The sequence below is a fragment of the Lepisosteus oculatus genome, chromosome 4 (assembly GCF_040954835.1).
Source record: "Lepisosteus oculatus isolate fLepOcu1 chromosome 4, fLepOcu1.hap2, whole genome shotgun sequence".
Lineage (NCBI taxonomy): Eukaryota > Metazoa > Chordata > Actinopteri > Semionotiformes > Lepisosteidae > Lepisosteus > Lepisosteus oculatus.
Window position 1 is genome coordinate 32,132,780 of NC_090699.1, and position 24,053 is coordinate 32,156,832.

Genomic DNA, 24,053 nt, shown 5'->3' on the forward strand with positions numbered 1-24,053 from the left:
ACAGATACAGCTTTACTCTATCAACATTACAGGAAGGAATTTTCAAGCCATACATATTGCCAGTATCTTTCCCTTTGTAGGCCAAATCAGAATGAAAAGGATTAAAATAAAATATCTGCAATGACCTTCTCATAATTTATACATTGCAATGATATTCATGCCTCACGATTCTTTACAAAACACTGAAATGCTCATTCAATGTTAATTAACTAGGATACCAATGTTTAGCTTGACAAATGAAAAATAATGATGAAAGACAAGAACATGTCCTTCACTGTTTTCATTCTGAATTTTGAGAAAGAAAAAAAATCATTAAGCATAAATAGCTTTACTTATTTATAAATATGCTGGAGTCTGGATGATAAACTATCTTTTTGCCCCTTCAGAATTATCTGTAGCCCATAAGACCCCATAGAGAGAGGACTAAGGGGTCTGGCCATCTTAGAGCAGATTTAGATGTTCTTAAACCTTGTTTCCACAGTTTGCCAACACTATGTGGTCTTATGTGACATCACTTACTTCATTACTCAAAACTGCATTTTTTCTCCCCCCCATGCTCTTCTTTTACATTTACAAATAATTTTGGTGGTACTGTACCATTCATGTTTCTTCCGTATAACTGAGCTGAAATAAATATTTGACGTCACAGTCATTTTGACTTTTGACAAAAGATGGCAAAATAATAATAACCAATTATATATCTTACTTACAGAGTATGAAGGTGACTAAGAATTTCCTTATTACGTACACAAATTCTTATCTTTATCGCTACTCATGAGAAACCATCACACAATAATTCTTCCCAGTACAAATCTTTACCCGATTCTTTCAGTGTTGGTTCTTGTGCTCCAGCTCCTGTTGTGGGATAATTCCCAGCCAGTCGTTTTTTCCGAATAATGGCGAGGAGAGAGCTTGAAAGGATTGAGACAGTGCAAAATATAATGTTATATGCGTGTTGAGCAAACATATGTGTATTTTCTGATTTCTCCTGTACAGCATTCTTTATATGCTTTATAGCATTCTGTATAAGTCAATATAAAACTCCTAATAAACAGCTATTTCTGCTATGTCCTTTCATTCAGTTTTCATTTCATTCCGATTTATTTTTGGAACTGCATTGTTAAATAACCATTTAAGAAGAGCTACCAGAGAGGTAGGTAAACAAATAAAAAATAAAAAAGAGGAATGAGCAGAAAGGCAGATTAAAAAATATTCATTTAGAAATTTCGGCACGAAATCTTGACTTGGACTGCTGCTGGCAGTCTCGGGAGACGCAGGAGTTTGCGTTTTGGTGCTCAGGAGAACAGACAGCTCACCTGAGAGGATTAGATGGTGAGGGGTTCAGAGGCAGAGGGGGGGGGGGAGGGGGAGGAGGAGGAGGGGGGGGAGGGGGAGCTGGGGAGGGCAGAGGATTGACAGCCATTTGCAGTCGCTTCTGTAGCTCTTCCACTGAAAGTCAAAAGAAAACAATAAAAAGGCAGTTTACTGCAATGCATTTTGGCATGGCAAATTGTTCAAGATTACAGAAGATGAGGCTCTGAATTTTATGTCTCATATCTGATTTTAGTGCGTTTTAACACAAAAATGTTTTACTCCACAGCAGAATGTGCTTCCTATTTTCTGTCAACAACTGTAAAAGTTTAAAAGGTTCAAATTAAGACAAAAGTAAAAAAAAAATGCATTCTGAAAATTGCTTTCCTTTAGTTTTTGTTTATTTGAAATATTTTTTAAAAAAGCCATTTATATTTAAGCAGCAGCTTATTGTTAGTGGACAGATATTACAGATACTTTCCATAAGTAAACTTGAATGTTCAGTCAAATGTATAATTATGAATCGGTGAGCTGTATATACAGTTGCAAGTGTAAAATGTCTTAATATAGGAAAGATATTTATCATTTTAAATACAATTCAGAAAAAATAGAAAATAATGCATATAGAACAAACAGTGCAAAAGAGAATTTTATTATTTTCACACTACAGAGCAGCAATCATTTACTGGCTTGATGAAGGGAACATTTCATGGTTTCCATGAAATGCTTTTTGAAAGTTATTGAAACAATGTTTGTCAGGATATTGGTTTCTTGTATACGTGTGCCTAAGAAAGCAGGTATTGTTGCAGTCTCCTCCTGCTCACCTCTATGTCTGAGGTCCCTAGCCTGTTCATCTGTCTTCTGGTACTTGTCTTCCCAATCCTTCTTCTCCTCCTCTAGCAGTTCCACTTTCTGCTGCAGAACCCCCATCTCCTTCAGCAGTGTGGAGTCCTGGAGCTGCTGACGAACAGTCTTCATCTGACAAGAACACCAGAGCTTAGCCCATTCCCTTATTCCCAAGGCCCGCCAAAAAAGTAGAAATAAGACTGCATATAAAATGGAGATAACTATGGGTGGAAAAAAAAGTAAAATGTGTATTGAACTTAAATTATGCATTATAAATTAATAACTTTAATGTAAAATGAAACAATCAAATACCATATCTGAGGAAATCAAAGAGCATTGAATTTTTTTTAGCTAATAAAGCCTTTCACATCAACAAGAATGCAGCTAAACATTAACCTGCAGCGCACAAAGACCATGATGGAAGTTTTTGAAATGGGTGGTTTTGACAGAAGGGGTGAAAACCCTAACCATTCAAAAGTGATGTAATGTTTCTTAGAGAAAATCCTCTTAATGACAGGTAATGATCCAGTCAGACTTTGCAACTAACCTTGATGTAGGTACAGGTCTAAATTTTCCAACAATAAAAAATAGCATATAATGATTTCAAAGTGCGTGTAGCTCCCTGCAAGCCTTTGCTTTAATTTTTTGCTTTCTCTCTTCAGCAAAAGTTTCTGTGCAATGACGTACACAATAACACAACATGGTCTCAAAGTGTTCTTTCACTATATTAGACAGCATTTTAATTCACCACAGTTATTAATTTATAATACATAATTTGAGTTGCACAAACACTTTTCCATTTTGTCTCCATAATTACACGCCATTTTGTATAAAATACATCAGATGTATTTTGAATTATAAACTTTATAATGCAATAACAACAACTGACACTCTTGGATATTACACAAAATAAAATAATTAAATCTAGACGACTAAATGAAATGACTCCACTTACCAAGCAAACCAATATATCAAGTCTAGAAGCATGCAGTGCAAAGAGTCCTGCAATGTTTCATTTAAAAAATAACATGAAAAGAATAAAAAGCATAAAACATGGAAAATACATTTAATATTAAAACTAGTTTCTTTTAACAAATTTAACACCAACCAATCAGAAAAAAAATTAACTTCATTTTTATTAGAAAAAGCTATGAATATTTATTAAAAGGTAGACTGTTTTGGCTTAACCCTCTTGAGCAGGTTGGTTGTAGGAAGTTGGAACCACCTGCAAAAGCACTCATACAGGGATCCATTTAGCTTTTACGAAAAATCAAAGTTACACTCAGACACAAAGTTACACTTAACTATAGATAAATGGACATATTGGAAACAATTCCAAGCAGTACAATATGATTTAAAAAATTATGATCTTGGAATATGAAGGAACTGGGCATTTGAGAATTAGATCTTGAATAGCTGAAACTGAAAATAAGAATGAGAGTCAACAATGCTATAAAGATAACCTATAATGTGAGAATACGAAATTGATTAGAGAGCCATTTTGTTTATAATATGGACAACAGTGAGGTCAAATGAATGAAAAAGTTGACCAGGGCGTGTTTGTCTGAATCCTAGACATCTTTAGGATTACAAGCTAAAGCAGCAGAGTTAAAGGAGAACTTGATAGCAATCATTCTTCCCAAACCTTTGTAAAAAAAAACTATTTAATGGCATAATCAAAGTCTTTAACAGAACTAGAAAGAGAGTTCTAGTAGGCATGGCTTCTCACAGTGTGTAAATTTATCCTTAGTGCACAGAGAGGTGATTTTTGGCAGAGCGTATGAGCAAGTCCTTAATTTAAGCTTGTAAACATTTTAAACACTGAGATTCTAAACTAGGCATATGATCATCGTCTGCGGCCTTATTAGAACCCATGCAGCACCATGTTGAATATATGACAATCTTTGAAGACTGCAGGCATTTTGCAAAATACTAACAAAAATACCAATTTAGTAGCAGTGCTGAAAAAGAGCTGCAGACAAATAGAAAACGCAGCTCTCTGCCACCTGAGGAGAGTTTCTGAGGGGTTCTGAAAGCTGGGAAAAACTGTAGACTTTTGGTGTCATTCTCTGGTACTGGGGTTTGAGAATGAAAGCTCTGCTGCCATCTCCCTTTCTTTATAACTTCAAGGGCAGAGACAAGAGGAAGGCATACATGTTTGGTAATGAATATGTATGCATGTTTGGTTGGCAAAAGCTAATTGAAGATCTCATCCAAATTATTCTATTAAAAAATAGAATACTATTTATTTCTTACTGTACGTGACACATTCATTATTTACAGTTAGGAATTGGGAAGCTTTTTAAATCTCAACTATAGACCCTCTGTAAATGCTACTTGTGCATATACAAAATATTGCCACCACAATACTCTGTATCTACTTTAATATTCTTCTATATTCTTTAACCCATTCATGTCATTTTATATGAGATATTCAGACTAAAATAGGATAATATCAGACATACCAGTCAGTTTTAGTCATTTAGGCCTTTTCTTGTCAGGATACACTAAGATGTAATGTTATGTAGTAGAAAAAGAAAAATCTTATTGGGCAGTATAAGTATTGGACAGGAAGTGGCGTCACTTTTTTGTATTCTTCTAAACTTGATCTTCAGATAGAAATTATGTTTCAGACAAATATGGTAATAAATATTTAGCTTAAAAGGAGAAAGGATGCTGTTGTTGGTAAAGCTAACAAAAGCAGCTCATGTGGTGATAATTGCCTCTAAGTAGCTTTGGAATATTGCCAGATTTATTTTGCCCTTCTCAAATAATGCGCTAATTGTTCTTTAAATGGAAGGCACAGCTCACCTCATTCTGCAGGATATGAAAGATCAGCACGGCCTCTCTCCTAATACTCTTTATATTTTAATCAATTAACAAGCCAATCCAAGTAAACACAGCCCTGCTTTGTATTCTTCTAAATATAACAGCTGTTCTTAAAGTGATTTATACTTCACTATATTGTTCAGTTAGAAAGAATATTAATATTCAACAATTTTCAGACTTTACATAAAATGTATTGTAACAATACAGCATATAGTCTATCTGCTAATTCTTCAAAATGACAGTTTTACAAATAAAAACTGTATACAAATAAAACAAGAGTGAGAATCTAACAGTCGAAGACATTTACAGAAACCGTATGAGGAAAAAAGGTGAGGTGGTAATTCTATTCATGCTAGGTTTATCAATCTTTCACCTTTTTGCAAATCATTCAATAAAGCTTTCCACCATGAAAGGAAGACAACAGCAACAACAGAATTATCAAAGGGTAAAAAAGAATCTCACTTTAATAATGAAATTCCTTGTACCTTCAGTCTCCCTAATTGTAAAACCTGTGTTTTTAGGTAATTAGTATAGCCTAGTGCTGCACAAAGAGTTTTAAGGAAATAGTTAATGCTAATATCTTGATACACCAAATAGTACTCATAGCTCCCTTTCCATTTCAGGGCGTTGTAATGTCCTGCAGCAGCAGCTTTAAGGAAGCTTTCATCACTTGAGCCTTACAGAATGTATACTTATAGAAAGCCAGTCATCTGCTATCTGGCTTAATCAGGAAATATGCAGGATCGTGTGTCTCATCTTCTGAAGCCCACACATTAGTTCCTTCAGATTTCATCAGCAAAAACACCCCAACATTACAGTCACCCCTCAGTGATCAACCTCCAAGAAATAACAGGTAGTTGTTGTCTGAACAGAGAAAAACAGAAAAGTAGTCCTTTTCTGGACTTCATCTATGACAACCTGGGTTCAAATAGAGCAGAAACTAGAAGCAAAATTAGTTTTCCTAGTCTCAACATGGGGTATGTCTAGATGCATCATTAAAAGGTATTAGGTACAATACAAAGAAGGCCTCCAGTGTAAGGAAAGCTGCCTTTATGATTTTAAATAAATAACAGCTACATTATATTGTATTTTATTTCCCTCCACTGTTTTACAGTATTTAGCAGGGTTTGAAAAAAAACTAAGAGGAGACACAAATCACATTACATGTTTTTCCCCATGTTTTTTTCTGTATTTAGGGTGTAATAATCAGTGACTGCCACTGTAACAAATCAGCCACGTACAACCAGTTATGTTAACTAAAAAGATCTTAAGAGAAAAAAAAATCAATATTTACACTTTAATGAACCAGTATTCACCTGTGAATGAATGCTTCTTTTCTACACTCTGAGACTCACATTGAGGAATACCTAGTTAAGCCTTGTTTCTCTTATTTTCTGCAGAAAATATTATAAGCCAAGGCTATTGCTTTGTGTGTGATAATAACATTGCGTTTTACGGGAAATGTGAAGTCACAGATCATACTGTGAATAGGGGGTAAGGAGCAGTAAAACAGTAAAGCAAATTCTCCATGGCAGCAGGAATTTGGGGCCGAATCCAACCATGCTAAATGGACCAAACTTATTTAAAAAAATATTCAGGAACTTGCTATGCTAGGAAAATGACTAAGCGTTGTTTGTAAATTTAGAACTTTCAATTTGTTTTTATATCAAGACAAAAGTAAAACCTTTGTGGGAAGGTAAGGTGTGGATGCGATGTGAATCACTCACCTCCTGCTGGTGCTGAAGCCTCTCAGTCTCTAAAACCTGAGTGAGCCGGGACACATCCTCCAGAGCTCTGCAGAGCTGCTCACTGGGAGAAGCACTTTGGAGCAGAAGCTGGCTCTGCCTTTTCAGTTTCTTTTGCTCCACCAGCATCTGGATTATGGAGTTAAGACAGAAAGTAACATGGAAACCAGTGGCATATTTAAATTGGTCATACTAAAAGCAATGTAATGTTGCAGGCAAGCTACTGGTTCTTTTCCTTCGAATTTTAAAGACACCTTTTCAATAGGTTCCCGTGAGTATTTAAACACTTGCTAGAGTCAGTTCATACAAAATGTCCTATAGTTACTTCCGTAGTTGTGGAAAGGTGAGTGAATAAAATATACAATCTTTCAAGACATTTTGATGTTTCTTTCATTCAAACAGTCTGCTATTCTTAAATGTTTTTCATACAAAATAAAATATTATTTCTGTATTGACTTTGGAGGGTGTATCCCACAGCTACTACATTTCACAATACACTGAAACAGGGAGATGATTTTTTTCATAAAGCAATAATTAGGATCTACCACCGAGATATTTTTCATTGTGCAGCAACTAAAAATAAACTATTAGAATTGCATTTAATCCCTTGTAAAATGTAAAATATTACTTTTCTTTTGTTTAGTGACTTCATTTTAAAGGCAAGTAAAAATTGTGACTTACATTAAATACAGTAAATTCAGTTGAAGACTAACTTCTACGAACCACAAAATATTCTTCAGCTAAATAATGTTTCACTCATTGTCAGAGCCAAATTAATAGTAGATTAAACTCATCATGATTTAGTACTTGTAAAATATGAACCAAAAACCAATCCATACTGTACTTTTTGTGCAAAGCCTTCTGCTTCCATTCGAAGATCTTTCTCAAGCTCCAGATTCTCCTGTAGCTCTTCATATTCTTCCAATGCTAATCGGGAAACTGAGAAAAAACGTTCCTGAATTAATGCGAGTGCAGCGGAATTTAGAAACACAACAAAAAGCTTCTCCAATACCACACAATACATTAGAACCTTCAATAATTTCACATTTTACCTTGCTACTCTGAAATTCCATCTGTACTGTTTAATACTTATTTCCAATTTGGGTACAGGGCTAACTATATTCAAAATGCACACCTGATCTCTGGTTTCCAGGCCACAGTGAAATGTGCTAGAGGTCTGTAATTCTGTTCTGCCTTCTGTTTGTTTGTTGAAGTAGCTTTTCAGACAGGAATGGTGATGATAACCCTGTAGTCTGGTCTCTGTTATGTTCTTCAGCACTTAATGGTGGCTGTTATTCAATAGAAATCATCTCTGATTTGCCACAGTAGCCAAGTGTCCAAAAGAAAACAGGCCAAAGTGACCAGGCAAATATACAACTGAATCTTGAAATATATGCCATTGAATTAAGCGTTATTGCATTAGTCTATAAAATTCTTCAAATTAAAGTATAATTGACGAATTGGGAAATATTATAAATTATCAGAAATAAAATCAATATGCTATCATATGCTAGTCAAGTATGCTGCTAAAAGCACAGTGCGAGCAGTTAAATGAAACGTTTATGACAACTATAAATTGGGACACATTTATGCATTTATCCTGAATAGATGTTAATTTAGTTTTATTTAAATCTATAATATTTTAAAGTAGTTCAAATGTATCTTGAAAATCAATTTATTGAGATTGTCCTGAATTGAGACTGCAGTTATGAAAAAATAATCCTAGGAAATACATTTAAGAGCTTTCGACATCAAAATGTCTTTATGAAAAGCTGATGGGGCACAGAAACATGAAATAAATATATACCCATACACTATTTCTTGCAAAGATTATTTTTCCTTTTTTGTCTGGGCGTTTATCATATTCACTGTGGGTAATTACTATTAGAATTCATACGGTGCCATAGGTACTTTGAAGAATTCATGCAAGTGTTTTATAAAGTGGGTTATTCATTCGAAATGTAGATGGATTTTTCATTCAGATGGACACTTTTTAGTCTGTCATCTTGTATCTCATTGAGAATATCCAATAATTTATTAGTAATAATAGGCCTTGCTTTTATAGTATTCTAGATATGACATGTCAAAACATGAACTCAAAAGCTGTTTTGCTTGTCATGATAAAATGCATTTCAAACAACGGCATCACAGAATAATGAATACTAATGTACGATTTAGCATTATTCCCAAGACTAGAATGCACACTTTGAAAAACTTGTTGAAACTTGACTTGCTGTCAAAGTGTAATGACCTCCCATAGCTATAAACAAAAACAAACTGTGAGATTCATTAAATGTTTAGGATTTTTAACTACCATATGACAACATTATTTGAGTTTAAGATGTCAGCCGGTGAAAGCACAACGAATGAGATGTGAACTGACCTCTGTTGAATTTTGTCAAGATCTTCTTTTGTTGAACCGTTTCAGTGAACAAAACAATATTTTCCTGTTTTTCTTTTTTCAGCTAAGAAAGTAAAGAAACCAGAGGACATTAAAATGATTTATTTAACTCAACTCACAACATGTAACAATCCTTAAATATCCACAAACTACATAAGACCATTAACGGGCCATGAAGCTCTAGTCCTGCGGGATACACAGGCTTTTCTGACAGGTCATTGAGATGTATATGGGAACATGTCAGAATTAACCACAAGCAGTAGTGCAAAGTTGCCATCAAGGTTGGGTCAGACAGAGCTGGACAGAATTATCCTTGGTTGTCACACATTCAATGGCCTCTAGGGCTTGCTTGTTGGTTGCTTGTGAGCCTGCAGCACTCTCAGTGAGACACACTGCTTTCTATTGTAGCTGGCTCTCCTTTATAGCACTGTATTGGAAGAGTGTAGTCTACCATTACAGCAAGTTGATCAATTATTGGTAATTCCAAAGTGGGAATGTAAAAACAGAAAAATATTAATTGGTTTCAACTTTGTTTTAAATAAATACATTTTTGTTTATGCTAACACACATTTTGTAAGTCCAACCTAATTCAGGTTCACTTAACTACTGCAACACAAATATGAAATCAAGGACTAGTGACAGGACAGGGTTTTCCAATTTATTGCTGAAGCAAATGACTTCTGATGAAACTAATGAACACACACTGTTAAAGTCATTAACTCAGATGGACTGTTAGCCCTGCTCTAGTCATAATATCAGCTTTGAGCTGTTCCACCATAACTTATAAGAGCATCCAAACCTAGAAGCAATAATGGCTTTATTTGAACACAGAGGTGACAAATGTTTACTCACTTCATCTGTTACTTTCTCCAGTGTCTGTCTCAACATTTCCAGTTCATTTGCAAATTTCTTCTTTTCCTCTTGTGCTGAAGAAAGTTTATCCTGCAGCTCTAAAGATTTTGAGCACAGTATTAGACAAACAGTTCTTCCTCAAACTGGTTGGGACGCCAGTCAATTGCACAATTACACTTTAGAGATACAAACTGGCTGACATGATATTAACCTTTCACATAAAAATGCTCCTAACACTTGCATTAAATTTCAAATTTGTGTCCGATAATTACAGGATACTTTTTGAAAAAGACGTTTTAAAATGTAGAAACCTTGTGTTGATTCCCCATCTTTACTTTTAAATTGATCTACATCGATGCCTTTGGAGACTGCTGTTGTACTTTGAGTGAGATATGTTAACCCAGGTACTCCAGTCCACCCAGGTGTACACGTGAAGACCAGCACTGCTTGGAGTTTTACACTACAGAAACCAGGATTAGCTCTGGCCCAATGTGTTACTGTGGCTCTGGAGTAAACTTGACCTTTTTATTATCATATAGTAGATGTAAGAGTGTTTGTAGATGGTATTGAGGATTAGTCTGCAAAATCTTTATTTTTCAGGATTACATAAGCACATCTTCATTATATTTTGTGAAAACCAGCACACTATTTGCAAAAACTAAGTATGAATTTCTGATTTGAAAGAGAGAGCACATTAATCTATTACAGTGTGCATGACTGAAGGGTCATTTTGCACACAAAACATTGTCATATCATGTCATTTGCAAAACCGCTTTATACCATACGGTGTCGCAGGAAGGCCTACCCGGTAAGCAACGAGCGCAAGGCGGGGTACACCTTGGACGGGGAACCAATCCATCACAGGGCAAGTGCAAGCCAATCATGGGGACAATTTGGAGGCCACGGTAAAGATCGAGGGGGGAAATTTGGCCAGGACACCGGGATAACCCCCTACTCTTCTTGAGAAATGCCAGGGGATCTTTAATGACCACTGAGAGTTTAACGCCTCATCCGAAAGACGGCGCTCACTACAGTATAGTGTCCCCGTCACTATACTGGGGCATTAGGACCCACACAGACTGCAGGGTGGCCGCCCCCCCCCCCACTGGTCCCACCAACACCCCTTCCAGCAGCAACCATAGCTTCCCAGGAGGTCTCCCATCCATGTACTGACCAGGCTCAACCCTGCTTAGCTTCAGTGGGGAGCCAGTTGAGAGATGCAGGGTGATATAGCTGCTGCCCACACAGCATTATCTTCCAAATTAATTTCCTTTGCCCCAGCTCATTTGCAGATGAACCGATTTATACCTTCACTTAAAATGAACCAAGGAGACTGACACTAGTACAGTTATAACCATTAGGACTTCAGTATTGTAAATGCAAGGTGATTATGAATTATATATATTGAGGTTGCGTCTATTAGCAAATATTTATTTTCAACTGATCAACACAACAACAGGAAACCAGGTCCTGCCCCTTAAGCAACAGTGAGCAAGGTGCAAGGGAGCAGCCACCTGTGATTTGACGCCTGCAATGAAGAGAAGAGCATGCGACAGGGCTATCCTCATTCTCCACAGCAGAGTCTTCTTCCTCAAAGTTGATGGCACTGATGACTTCAGGCCCTAGTTGAGACTGGTACAACATGCTCTTCCTCTTCAGGGACTTGTTCTCACGGTTCAGCTGTGGAAGAAGGCAAGGTAAGTTTATGCACAAAGAACTTTAGAGTCCAAGGATTTCTCAATTAGATATTTGCACTTAAAATGCAAATTTAGTAAAAACTAAATTAAACACACAAAAGGAATTCACCTTAGAAAAGAAGACAAAAAATAAAATTCAATTCAGTGTCTATAGACTAAAAAAAATATAAAGGAATACTTTTGTGAACAAAACTGAATCATGGAGTATCACATCTTCACTGGCAATTTCAAATTTATTATAGCCTTTTTATTTTGCATTTCAGACAAAAGAGAAACAATACCTAAACTGACACAACTAAAGGAATAATTAGCTTCTATTTTTCTCCATTTAGTTTGAGGCATTTCCAACCTGGGAACATTTTCAAAATACAGGAATCCTCTGACAAAGAAGAAAGTCTCTCTTACACCTATTGTCACTGGAAACTCCCAAGGCGCCACAAAAGTAAGTTATTAAATATTCTTAACTGTAGGGTTTGAACACAACATTCCATAAAAATAGCCAACATACAGTTGTATGCAAAAGTTTGGGCACCCCTGGCCAAATTACGTTTTGTTGATTTTCTAAGTGAAAAGAAGTTAACACAACCTCTGCAGCGAACAAACTTAAACTTGACATGCAAATTTTAATACACAGTTACTATTTATTTGCTGAATTTAACAGATTAAAAAAAATAAAATAGTAATAGTAGTGACCCTATCAGTCAGTATTTAGTAACACCCCCTTTGCCAGAAATCACAGCCTCCAAATGTTTCTTGTAGCCAGCTAACAGTCTTTCTATTCTTGCTTTAGGAATTGTTTTCCCCACTCTTCCTTGCAGATCGCTTCTAGTTCAGAAATATTCTTTGGTTGTCTTGCATGCACTGCGTGTTTGAGATCTACCCACAGATTTTCAATAATAGTAAAAATAAAAGTCTGTGAAGGCCATTCCAAAACCTTAATCTTTCATTTCTTGAAGTAGTCCATGGTTGATTTTGAGGTATGTTTTGGATCATTGTCTTGTTGTAATATCCAACCTCTTTTCAGCTTCAGTTTCTTCACTGACTGTGGGACATTTGCTTCCAGGATTTGTTGATACTTAGTAGAATCCATTCTTCCCTCTACCTGCACAATATTTCCTGTGCCACTGGCACACAACCCCAAAGCATAACAGATCCACCTCCATGCTTAACAGTTGGCAAGGTGTTCTTTTCTTCAAATGTTTCATCTTTTTTTCTCCAAATGTACTTTTGGTGATTGTAGCCAGAGTTCACTTTTTACTTCATCAGACCACAGCACTTGGTTCCAAAGTGCCTCTGGCTTATCTAAGTCTTGTGTTACATACTTCAGACGTTGACTTTTGTGACGAGACCGCAGGTAGGGTTTCCTTCTGATGACTCTTCCATGCAGATCTTGTTTGTGCAAGCAGTGCTGCACAGTGGACCGGTGCACCACTACTCCTGTGCCAGCTAAACCTCCCTGCAGGTCCTTTGCAGTGATATGGGGTTTTTGCTTTGCATTCCTGACCAGTCTATGAGAAATTCTATCAGAGATTTTTGGGGGTTTTTCAGATCTTGTCTTGACTTCAACAGTTCCCCTTAACTTCCATTTCTTAATGACATTTCGGACAGTGGAAATTGCAAGCAGGAAACATTTAGACATCTTTTTATAGCTATCCCCTGCTTCGGAAGAGTCAATTATCTTTATTTTCTGATCCCCAGTCAGCTGCTTAGAGGAGCCCATGGCTGTTGAGTGTAAGCACAACACCCTGAGAGGTTCGAAGAGTCAGAGAATTTATGAAGCTCTGGAACTGTCATCACCTGACTTAGATTAAGGCTTAACAAGTCAATTAAGTTCTGAGACCTTCCAAAAAAATAGCACTAGTGGATCAACTGGAAGGGTGCCCAAACATTTGCACATGTCACATTTACTGTTTTATTTTTTTCAATCTGTTACATTCAGCAAATAAATAGTAACTGCATATTTAAATTTTCAGAAATATTTCAAATTTATGTTTGCTCGCTGCAGAGGTTGTGTTAACTTATTTTTTCCTTTAGAAAATCAACAAAACATGTCATATGGCCAGGAGTGTCCAAACTTTTGCATAAAACTGTACATACAACGTGAAACATCATTTTAACAAAAGCTGGGCCTCAGTCAGCTAGATACATGGATATCACTTCATACTTATGGTACTGACTTCACAGTGCTATGGAATGTTTGTCTTGCGAAGCTCTGTTCATCCCTCCAAAAAAACAGTTAGCTGCTTTCATTGGAACATTTCCAACTGGATACAACATTATTAAAGATTTCCATAAAAATATTTATGATTCTAACCTACACCTAATAATATAAATATAGATTTCTGTAATTGCATTACATAACATGCTACATTTTATGAAAATGTAAAATTCTGAGATCCCAGGGATTATTTAAAACAATGTACTAAATATTTGCCTCTTAAATGAAAATCCCAATCAATTCTAGAAAACAACAAAAGTATTTCCTTTTATTTTACTGCTTTAGATTAAAAATACAGCTACTGTACTATTCATATGGAGGCCAGAGATTAGTATTTTCATTTTTCAAGTGATAGATCCAATTGAAAGAAAAAATAATCCTGATAGTTTCCAAGGTATTTAAATACTGCAGATTCCATATTATCTCTGAACATAAATATTCTTATGAACTATTTTTAAATAAGTCCACTTAAAAGACACAATTTGGATTGTATATACAGTATCACATAAAAAGTGTCCAAAAAAAAGGAAGAATCACTTAAAATAAGAAAAAAAAATCGACAGTAAGCTTTGGTTACATTTAGTATATAGTCTGTCTAGTACACAGAATAATCTACCTATAATCTCACTGTTCCCCTCTTTTCATATTAAAGTTCCCTATGCAAACACTTCTTTCATTAATAGGAAGAATGTGAAACAGTTACGCAAGCAACACAAACTTGCAATGAAAAAAAGGATACTTAAGATTTCAATTAATCCGAAGTGCTTAAGAGTCAGATAGTGACTGGAAACATGATCTTCAAGAAGCAATACAGAAGCAGAAAAGGCAATAATAGCATTTAAAAAAGACAGCTCATCAAGGGAAACTGGAAGAAAAGCGTTGCATTCTTTTGCTTTTAAACCAAATTAGTTACGACGGATGTGTCAATTTACCACTTATTAATGGAATTTTAAATTGGAATAATATTTTTACAGATCTGCACTTCCTTCTAATGCAAACATGCAAAGAGCAGTCATATTTTGACCGCTGATATGGACTGCCATGTATAATAATTAATGAAGCAGCTAAGTAAATACCTCCAAAAAGTCAATCGCTAATGCATGTAAATTAAACGCATTTCTTGATGATGTGATTTCTGCCTTATTGGAAGAAGATGTGCTTCAAAAAAGCAAAAAAAAAAGCATATATTAATGACATCTGGTCTAGTAAATTGCTGCAATCCATTTTCTGATGAGGCCTTCCAGAATGCATTTCATATGCAATCAACAATACATAATACCGAGATAAAAACACTCTTTGATAATAATCTACTATTGATGAGACAAAATATAGGAAATTACATACTCAGTGAAATCAGCAGCGTGTGAACGATCAACAGCAAGAGCCAGAGGTCACCATTATGAAGTCAAGGCCTTCATCTTCTTTTATCAAACATCAACACAAATGTCATGTTTTGGTTAGTGGTTTGATTTGACTTGTGGCAACGGGTGCTTTTATTACAGCTTTTTAATTTAAAATGTTGGGGAGTTTAAAAACTTGATTATGATTTTCCTGGCTCCTCGCTGGCAGCAAAATTACTATCGCGGACCCAGTGAACTAAATTAATAAGGAATGAAGGTCACCTGTCTATCTCTTTTTTAAAGTACTGAAATGCTTTATTCTGATTTAAATGTAAATGAACAATAAAACCATATGATTTGGGAGACACTAAAGTTGAGAATGTTAGGGGAAAATTCTATTACAAGTTTTTGTTATTCGCATTACTCAAAAACATGCAAGGTGAAGAGGTATTACTCTTAACATTTCTAACAAGCTAGAACCTGTGGCCCATCTTTGGAGTGTATGAACTGTTTTATAAGGTCAACTATTTGAGCTACTAGACTTTTCAACTTAGCCAAGCAGAAGTTTTGGCACAAGTTCACTAACAACATATTCACAAATATGCTTTGGCTAAAGGCTGTAAATTTAATTTGATTATATAGAGTGCTAAACCAATCACGCAACAACTTTATAAAATGAATACCAGTTAATTTTATACTGTTGTATATTGTTACAATACTGTTACTGCTGATGGATTTAGTACAATAGTATTTATGTTGGCAAGGAAGTAATTATCACATCTATTACACTTTTGGCAGTAATGGAGTTGTAAGGCTTCTGAATAACTGTTAAACAGTGGTTGAAGTCATAGTGTACTCCACCTCTGTGTTACTTTATTTCATTGTTTTTCAAGTGTTCTGTGACAGTTTGTTTTCCATTTAAATTAGACTAAAATAACTTCTTAGGTGTTTACTAGGTAGGTACAACAAAGGCTCATAAGAAGAAAGATAAAGTGAAAATTAAATAAATTCAGGAATGTACAGCACATGGCTTCATTCTTGCCATTGGGTTATTTCCAAAGAATAATTAATTAGCATGAAAAAATGACAATCTAAGCAGAAACAATGTCAGATAATTATGCATACCATAAGTAATAAGCTATGCAAAAAATGACCGGGAATACTACAGATGATACACATTCTTCAAAATCATACAAACTTCTATTTAAGCATTCTTTTGCAAGTAATTTCCATACCTAGTCAGAAAGATTTTAAAATGTTTACAAAGCATAACATTTATTAATGTTACTTTTGTGAAATTAGCTTTATGTTAAAAATTAAACTCTTAATTTAAAATTACTTTAAAACTCTTTTTCAGGGTTAAATGTTTAAAGTGGACAACAAGAGGTGGTCAATGAAATTTAATAGAATTCAATTTAAATTAAATTTTTAAAACCATAATGAGATAGGGGCTACATTTTCACAATTTTAAGATTAAATATCAGCCTACTGTTTCAAGGAGAACATTTTCTGATTCGCTCAGATAATTTTAATAATGTCTGACCATTTCAATGCATTACTTATCAAAACATTTAATTGGCAAACAGAAAAGGCCATATTCATAGTCATTTTATACTCATTATATTAACAATGACTGGAAATATAATGAATGTTCAGAAAATCTCCAAAATTCTCCAATCATTTGTTCTTTTAAATTGTGAACAGGTCATTAAGACTTTACCTCTGTTCTACCATATCAATAGCATAGGCTCTTTTTTAACAATTAAAAGCTGTGATGACAAGTATCTGGAAATGTTTTTGTAACTCATGTACCACTTCATTTTCTTTCCTTGAAAAGTTGCATATCAAAGTATTGATGATCACAACCCAAGCCATGAAGCTGGTAGCATGGTTATATCAAACACTGTCATTTTCTAAACACCACACAAAAATTTAACACTCCCATGGCCTGTGCTGTCTCCTGAAAATGCACCAAGAGAACACATTTAGGACAAAATCTTACTGCAACATAATTGGGTACCACAAGGTTATCTTGGCTTATTCATTTCACAGAAAGGAAAAACTAAGGTGGACAGTATGTTCTTTTCCCAGTGGTATGCAATGTAGTACTAATTTCAAAAGAATTTTTGCTGAACAAAAAGAAGAAGAAACAGGCAATGCATTCACCTGCTAATAATTTGGTTTTGTGTGCACATACTAGCAGACTGACGGCACAGATCCAACCAAGAAACAAACTGTACCTAAATATTTCTATAGACAATTGGCCTCACAAAAAGCCTGTCTGTACATACACTACAAAAAATGCTAGCTGACAAAATGAAGAATAAATGCCAGATTCACAAGGCTATTTCTTAATTTTTTTTAGATATTTCAAATGTGCTTCTGAACACCTCTGCAGTTTCCTTTTGCTCCCTTTTAATGAAATCTTTTGTTGTCATTTATAATTTTCAATTCTCCAAATCATTTTTTTCAAGATTCACAATGTGTGGATGTCATTAATTTCTATAACATGTTATCTATCTGTGGTTGATTTTAAAGTGATTCTGTTCACTGAACATATTTTCATTTTAATAGAAGTGTCTTGGTCAATAAAGCCTTAGCTCACATCTACTGAAAAGACAGGAGCTGCCTTCTTATACTTTTATTAACTATAGAAATAAAACTCAGTAAAAAGTCATTTTACTGCTACTACCACTATTACTGATTATAATAAATCACGGTTATAACAACAATAATATTATTGGATTAGTATAGTGTTTTTCATCCTCAATATAACAATCTCAGCTGTACTGTCTCCTTGTGAATCATCTCTTACCAGTTTGTTCAGTACATTTTCGTAGGTCCTGTCATTTTATGCATCCTGTACACTTCAAAAAGAGATTCAAATGTGCATGAGCTACAGTGAGAACCTATTACCTTATATTATATATTCTGACCTCATATAGAAAGATACATAAGTGCATTTTTAAACAACTCAAACCTGTACTGAGAGAAAGGGGAGCATCGGAGCCTGGAGACTTCAGATTCAGATAACGCTGCTACTTAAGCATGGTCAGGAACTTGTTCAGCTTTTCAACCTTTGTAGCTGGTCAGATATCTGAAAGGTGCTGTAGGTTATTGGCAAGCCTGTCTATAACCTTCCTGGGCTATTTACATTCATGACCCCCAGTTTGAAAATATTACACAAAAGGGCTAAAGATAGGTTTGTGAACTAAATTGTTAACATAAATGATCTGTTGTGCTTTAATTGAAATTGAATTAACCTGGAAAATACTAACCCAGAATTTAAACCCTAGAGTTTAACCCTAAAAGTCTTTTCACACCCTCCTAGGTATGTTTTGTCTTTTAAAAGATATGTGCCTAAAAGAGGATTTAAAGCCTTGTCAATCATGGAAAAAACACGCAAGCGTGGAATAAATATGCAATGCTCTTCAGAACACACAAGAGTTTTTAATAATCCAAATTACAGAAGACATACCAATATTACTTCAGCACTCTGAAATAAAATCTGAAGTTTTCATCCATCTCAGATTAAGCAATGGAGTTATGCAGAGAAAACTACCAAAACTAGTACAACTGTTTGAAAGAGGTTGCAGAACTCTGCAATGAAAGAGAATGACATGCAGATTTTGGCAGGCAGGCAAGAAAGGAATTTGTCCAAGAGTGGTCAATAATAGCAGATGATTGTGTTGATTATAACTACTGTTGGTACAGAACTGACTTAGCTAATCTGCTTTTACTGAGTCACTGGGAGAGCAATGATTTGGCAAAAACAACACTTCATGAACACAGATTCAATCAAAACGTATTGAGTGACTTACTTATTTACAGCTGCAGACCAAACCAACAGTGTAAACAAGAATCAAAGGCAAATAAGAACAGACGTCAAATTAACATAACACAATAATAGATTTTGCTTTTCAAATTATGTATCTTGGCTTTTAATACATTAAGACAAAATACTAGAGATTTTTTGTGGCAAATCAATTTTAAGAAAAAATAGTGTTAATTTTTAAATATAATAAGATGGGCTAGATGTTCTTTAATAATTTTCTTCTGTCTCCCAATTCAGCAAATTATTTGCTCCAAAAATCCAAAATTGATCAAAAACACATATGGATTCCATCGGATATACAGAACAGCACGACCCTGGGATTAAACAAATAAAAACTCCCTTTTGAAAATTGCAAATGCTTACCACTTGAAGAAAATGCTTTAAGGTGTTAAAAACATCTAAGCAAGGACAATCAATAAAGGCATATTTTATTTCACATGGATTTTTCTCTTTTAGACTAGACTTTAATAGAAGTTATAAATCTTGTTTTTACTTTTGACCCTGTACTTTCATTTGAAGCACATGCCATAAGTCATAAGGGCATCTTTCCTCCATCTGTATAACACTGCTTGGTAAAGACACTTGCTTTGCCTGTCTAATGCTGCAATAGTGAAACATGCCTTAACTTCATCTAGATTTGAGCAGTGTAATGCCTTACAAACTGGGGGTATCTTTTAAGGTACAGTAGCTTTACCCTGCCCTGGTCCTGGAGAACTTCTGTCTCTACTGTTTTTCATTCAGACATAATTCTCAAACAATTAATCTTATTAAAAAGCCTCATAGATTATTTCCTTCATGTGTGTCATTACTAACAAATATATTGATTAGTTACACGGAGTAGTACTGTATTCCAAGTTAAAATTTAAAATTGTTTTCTAAACGACTCAATGAATGAGGTGGAGAGACAGGTGGGAATAAGTGTTCTTACTGCCTCACAGGTCCTATGTGGAACACAAAATGAGGTTAGAAATTTAAGCTAATTCTAATCTCTGACCTAATTCTGCTATTGATGAACTTTTAGTTTTCTTAGAATCAAACAATTTGCTTTTATTTTTAAAACTCTTCAGATGGAATGAAAAGCAGGGGTACTTTAAGAACAGGATTGGGAAACTGTTCTAATATACTATATAAGTTTCAGTCTGTACAGAATTCAGAGGCACATGTATTAACTAAAATGTGTTTCTGCATCAGTTTATAACTCCTGTCCTTTAACTTACTTATTAAGTTATCTAGCTCCGCATAATTTTTATGATTTACTGCATGAGAATAGTCCAGTTCTTAGCCTTATATCTGCTAATTCTAGCCTTCTTACTCTGTAAAAGACCAGGCACTACACAATGGGCAAGTGTGATCTTCTTGTATCTTGAATGGCTTTTTTTTACTGAAGTTATAATGTTTAATTTATCCTAATCTTTTGTTTCACTAAGTAAATGTGCTGTGTTTTTTTATTTCCCTTTAACTCCGCTATTGTTGTATAATGCATATTGTGTCCAATGTACAGTGCTGAGTTTCTTAAAAAGCAATCATAGATAAAACTGTACTATTGTTATAGATTTTAATTCTTGTATATTATGTATTCTATATAATACAATGCCGATTTTCAGACTTCAGAATTAAGTACAGGAGTGCTTTACATGGAGTTTTTCAATTTTTCAATTCATCATTGACTTAGGTGCTAAACACCACTGAGCAGGGAAACTCGTAACAAGGACCGCCTGTACTTCCACCTAGGCCTTTGAAAAGTTCATATAATGAATATAACCTACAACCACAGCTGCTAAAGGAAGGGAATTTTAGATTAAACTATTTAAGAGTAGGAGATTGTATTTCAGATGAAAAGTACATCAGGTCAAATATTTTGGGCTGAAATTACAATGCTGCCACTACTTGGACTTTGCACACTGCTAACTGAATGCTGCTGAAGATGACAGCTGTTACTGTCTTCAACAATTTAACTCCGCCATAGACGGTCCCAAGCCCGTTTACGAAAGGAGGAGGGACTTCAGCGACAGGCCATGCAGCAAGCCGGCTGAAGAAAAATTCCTTGTTGTGTCAAAATGCACACGACAACTCAACGACATACGGGAAATGCTAGTGCGTCCCCCGCAGGCGACGCACAGCGTCCTCGCCCTGACGCTGCGAGAAATGGGCGAGGGCTACCGGCTCAAGGACGGAGAAGGTTAAAGAAACTAGTCCATCATCATCACCAACAACAACAACAACAGCCAAAAAGGATCCAAAATCAGCATGGGAACCAGCACACTGCACATGCTATGCACCGCAGGCTGTTTGCCCAGACGAGGATAAAGAGAAATTTTGGCATGACCTCGAAACGCACGCCCAAGCCATCGATGACAGTGAAATTCTTTTCATAGGTGGAGACCTCAATGGGCATGTTGGCCGAGCAAAGGATAATTTCAATTGTAACCATGGCGGACAAGGACACAGCAACCGCAATGAAAGCGGCATCCGGATCCTAGAGCACGTGGAAGCCTGGGATCTGGCCATCACCAACACCTTCTTCAAAAAGTGGGAATCACACCTCATCACCTACTACAGCGGCGGTCGAACATCTGAGCGACTACTGGATGGTGAGACGACGAGACTTCAAAATGGTCACTGACAACAAAGTAATCCCGTACAACAGCACCGCCCCACAACATCGGCTATTGGTGTTGGATGCCAAAGTCCGCCTGGTCCAAACCCCGGCGCGACCAACCACCAAGATTGAATGCATCAAATGGTGGAAATTACCAGAACATCGAGCTGTCATGAAGGCGACACTAGGACCATTGGTGCCCAACCCAAGATCAACAGTCAGAGAAGATTGGAATGACCTGGCTGAACGTGTCAAGACATGCGCCGCAACCACCCTGGGAACCAAAAAAACCACAACGCTTTATCGACAAACAGACCTGGTGGTGGAATGACGATGTGCAGCAGGCAACCAAGGCAAAAAAGGACGCCTACAAGACCTGGTGGCAGACAAAACGCCCAGAAGATCTTGTACGATACCGCGCACTGAAAAGCGCAAAGTGAACCGTGGCGACTGCAAAGGCGGCGCACTACCAGGACCTTTATGATCAACTGGACACCCCTGGTGGGGCAAACAGGATCTACCAACTCGCCCGTGCACGCGACCGCGCCACACAAGACCTAGGACACGTTATCAACATCAAAGATGAAAATGGGCAGATGCTGCAGAAGCCAAAAGACATCCTCCAGCGCTGGAAGGACTACTTCGGGAAAATATGCAATGAGGAATTTCCGCATCCTCCACTACCAGCAGATGATACCATCTCTGGCCCAGTAACCACCATCACAATCGCAGAAGTAACCAACGCCATCAACAAGATGAAAAGTGGCAAAGCAACTGGCCCAGACGAAATCCCAGCCGAAGTATGGAAGCTCCTTGGAACACAAGGAGCAGCATGGCTCGCGGACCTCTTCAATAAGATCACTGAGGAAAAGGCACCCCTGGAAAGTGGCACACCAGCATCACAGTGCCAATTTGGAAAGGCAAAGGCGACGTTAATGACTGCTCCAATTACAGGCCGATCCGGCTCCTGTGCCATACAATGATGTTTTCGAGCGTGTGCTGGACACACAACTAAGAACCATCGTCGATATCTCGCCAAACCAATGCGGCTTTGTGAAAAACTGCGGAACAACAGACGCCATACAGGCAGCCCGCCTACTGAGGGAAAGGCAGAGGAAAGGAAAGGAAGAGGAAAACGATCCACATGGCATTTCTGGATGTGGAAAAGGCATTCGACAGGGTACCGCATGATCTCATCTGGTTGGCGCTGCGACAGCACCACGTCCCCGAAGCCTATGTCAGCTGGACAAAGCTCCTGTACCAAAAGGCCACTAGCTCAGTACGTTGCGCAGCTGGAACCTCAGACACCTTCCCGATCAATGTTGGCGTCCACCAAGGTTCAGCCTTGTCTCCTCTGCTATTCATACTTTAATTAATAATAATAATAATAATAATAATAATAATAATAATAATAATAATTGCTTACACTTATATAGCGCTTTTCTGGACACTCCACTCAAAGCGCTTTACAGGTAATGGGGACTCCCCTCCACCACCACCAATGTGCAGCATCCACCTGGATGATGCGACGGCAGCCATAGTGCGCCAGAACGCTCACCACACATCAGCTATCAGTGGGGAGGAGAGCAGAGTAATGTAGCCAATTCATAGAGGGGGATTATTAGGAGGCCATGATGGGGTAAAGGCCAGGGGGGAAATTTGGCCAGGACACCGGGGTTACACCCCTACTCTTTTTTCGAGAAGCGCCCTGGGATTTTTAATGACCGCAGAGAGTCAGGACCTCGGTTTTACGTCTCATCCGAAGGACGGCGCCTGTTTACAGTATAGTGTCCCCGTCACTATACTGGGGCATTAGGACCCACATGGACCGCAGGGTGAGCGCCCCCTGCTGGCCCCACTAACACCTCTTCCAGCAGCAACCTTAGTTTTTCCCAGGAGGTCTCCCATCCAGGTACTGACCAGGCTCACACCTGCTTAGCTTCAGTGGGTTGCCAGTTGTGAGTTGCAGGGTGATATGGCTGCTGGTCACTTTGTTCTGCTGGTCACTCGAACTTTGCATGGATACAGTGACCAAAGATATCCAAACGAGGCATCCAAGGACGATATTGTATGCCGACAATGTTATGATAGCAAGTGAAACACGACATGGCCTCGAACAGCATATACAGGAGTGGAAGACACGCCTTGAACGATTCGGGATGAAATTGAACATCAAGAAGACGGAGTACCTGGAATCCGATGATCAAACCGATGGCACAATCGCAGCTGGTGGGGTCCAACTGAACAAAGTGACACAGTTCAAGTACCTAAGCTCATGTGTCAACTCCGACTGCACTACCCTTCAAGACACCAAGACGTGAGTCAGCGCTGCTTGGATGAAATGGCGGCAGGTCACTGGAGTACTATGCGACAAGAAGAT

At 36.9% G+C, this 24,053-nt stretch overlaps 1 protein-coding gene across 3 annotated transcripts in view; it reads right to left on the reverse strand.

The window, feature by feature from the left end:
• Positions 1–24,053, reverse strand: part of shtn1 (shootin 1) — a 52,982-nt gene that overhangs the window by 12,169 nt on the left and 16,760 nt on the right. For all 3 annotated transcript variants that reach the window (XM_069189084.1, XM_069189083.1, XM_069189082.1), the window contains exons 5-12: positions 11,499–11,664; positions 9,985–10,082; positions 9,115–9,196; positions 7,576–7,670; positions 6,714–6,860; positions 2,136–2,289; positions 1,317–1,449; positions 820–911 (exon numbers count right to left, since the gene is read on the reverse strand). In XM_069189084.1, the coding sequence (XP_069045185.1) occupies positions 820–911; positions 1,317–1,449; positions 2,136–2,289; positions 6,714–6,860; positions 7,576–7,670; positions 9,115–9,196; positions 9,985–10,082; positions 11,499–11,664 (967 nt within the window). The remainder of the gene's footprint in view (positions 1–819; positions 912–1,316; positions 1,450–2,135; positions 2,290–6,713; positions 6,861–7,575; positions 7,671–9,114; positions 9,197–9,984; positions 10,083–11,498; positions 11,665–24,053) is intronic.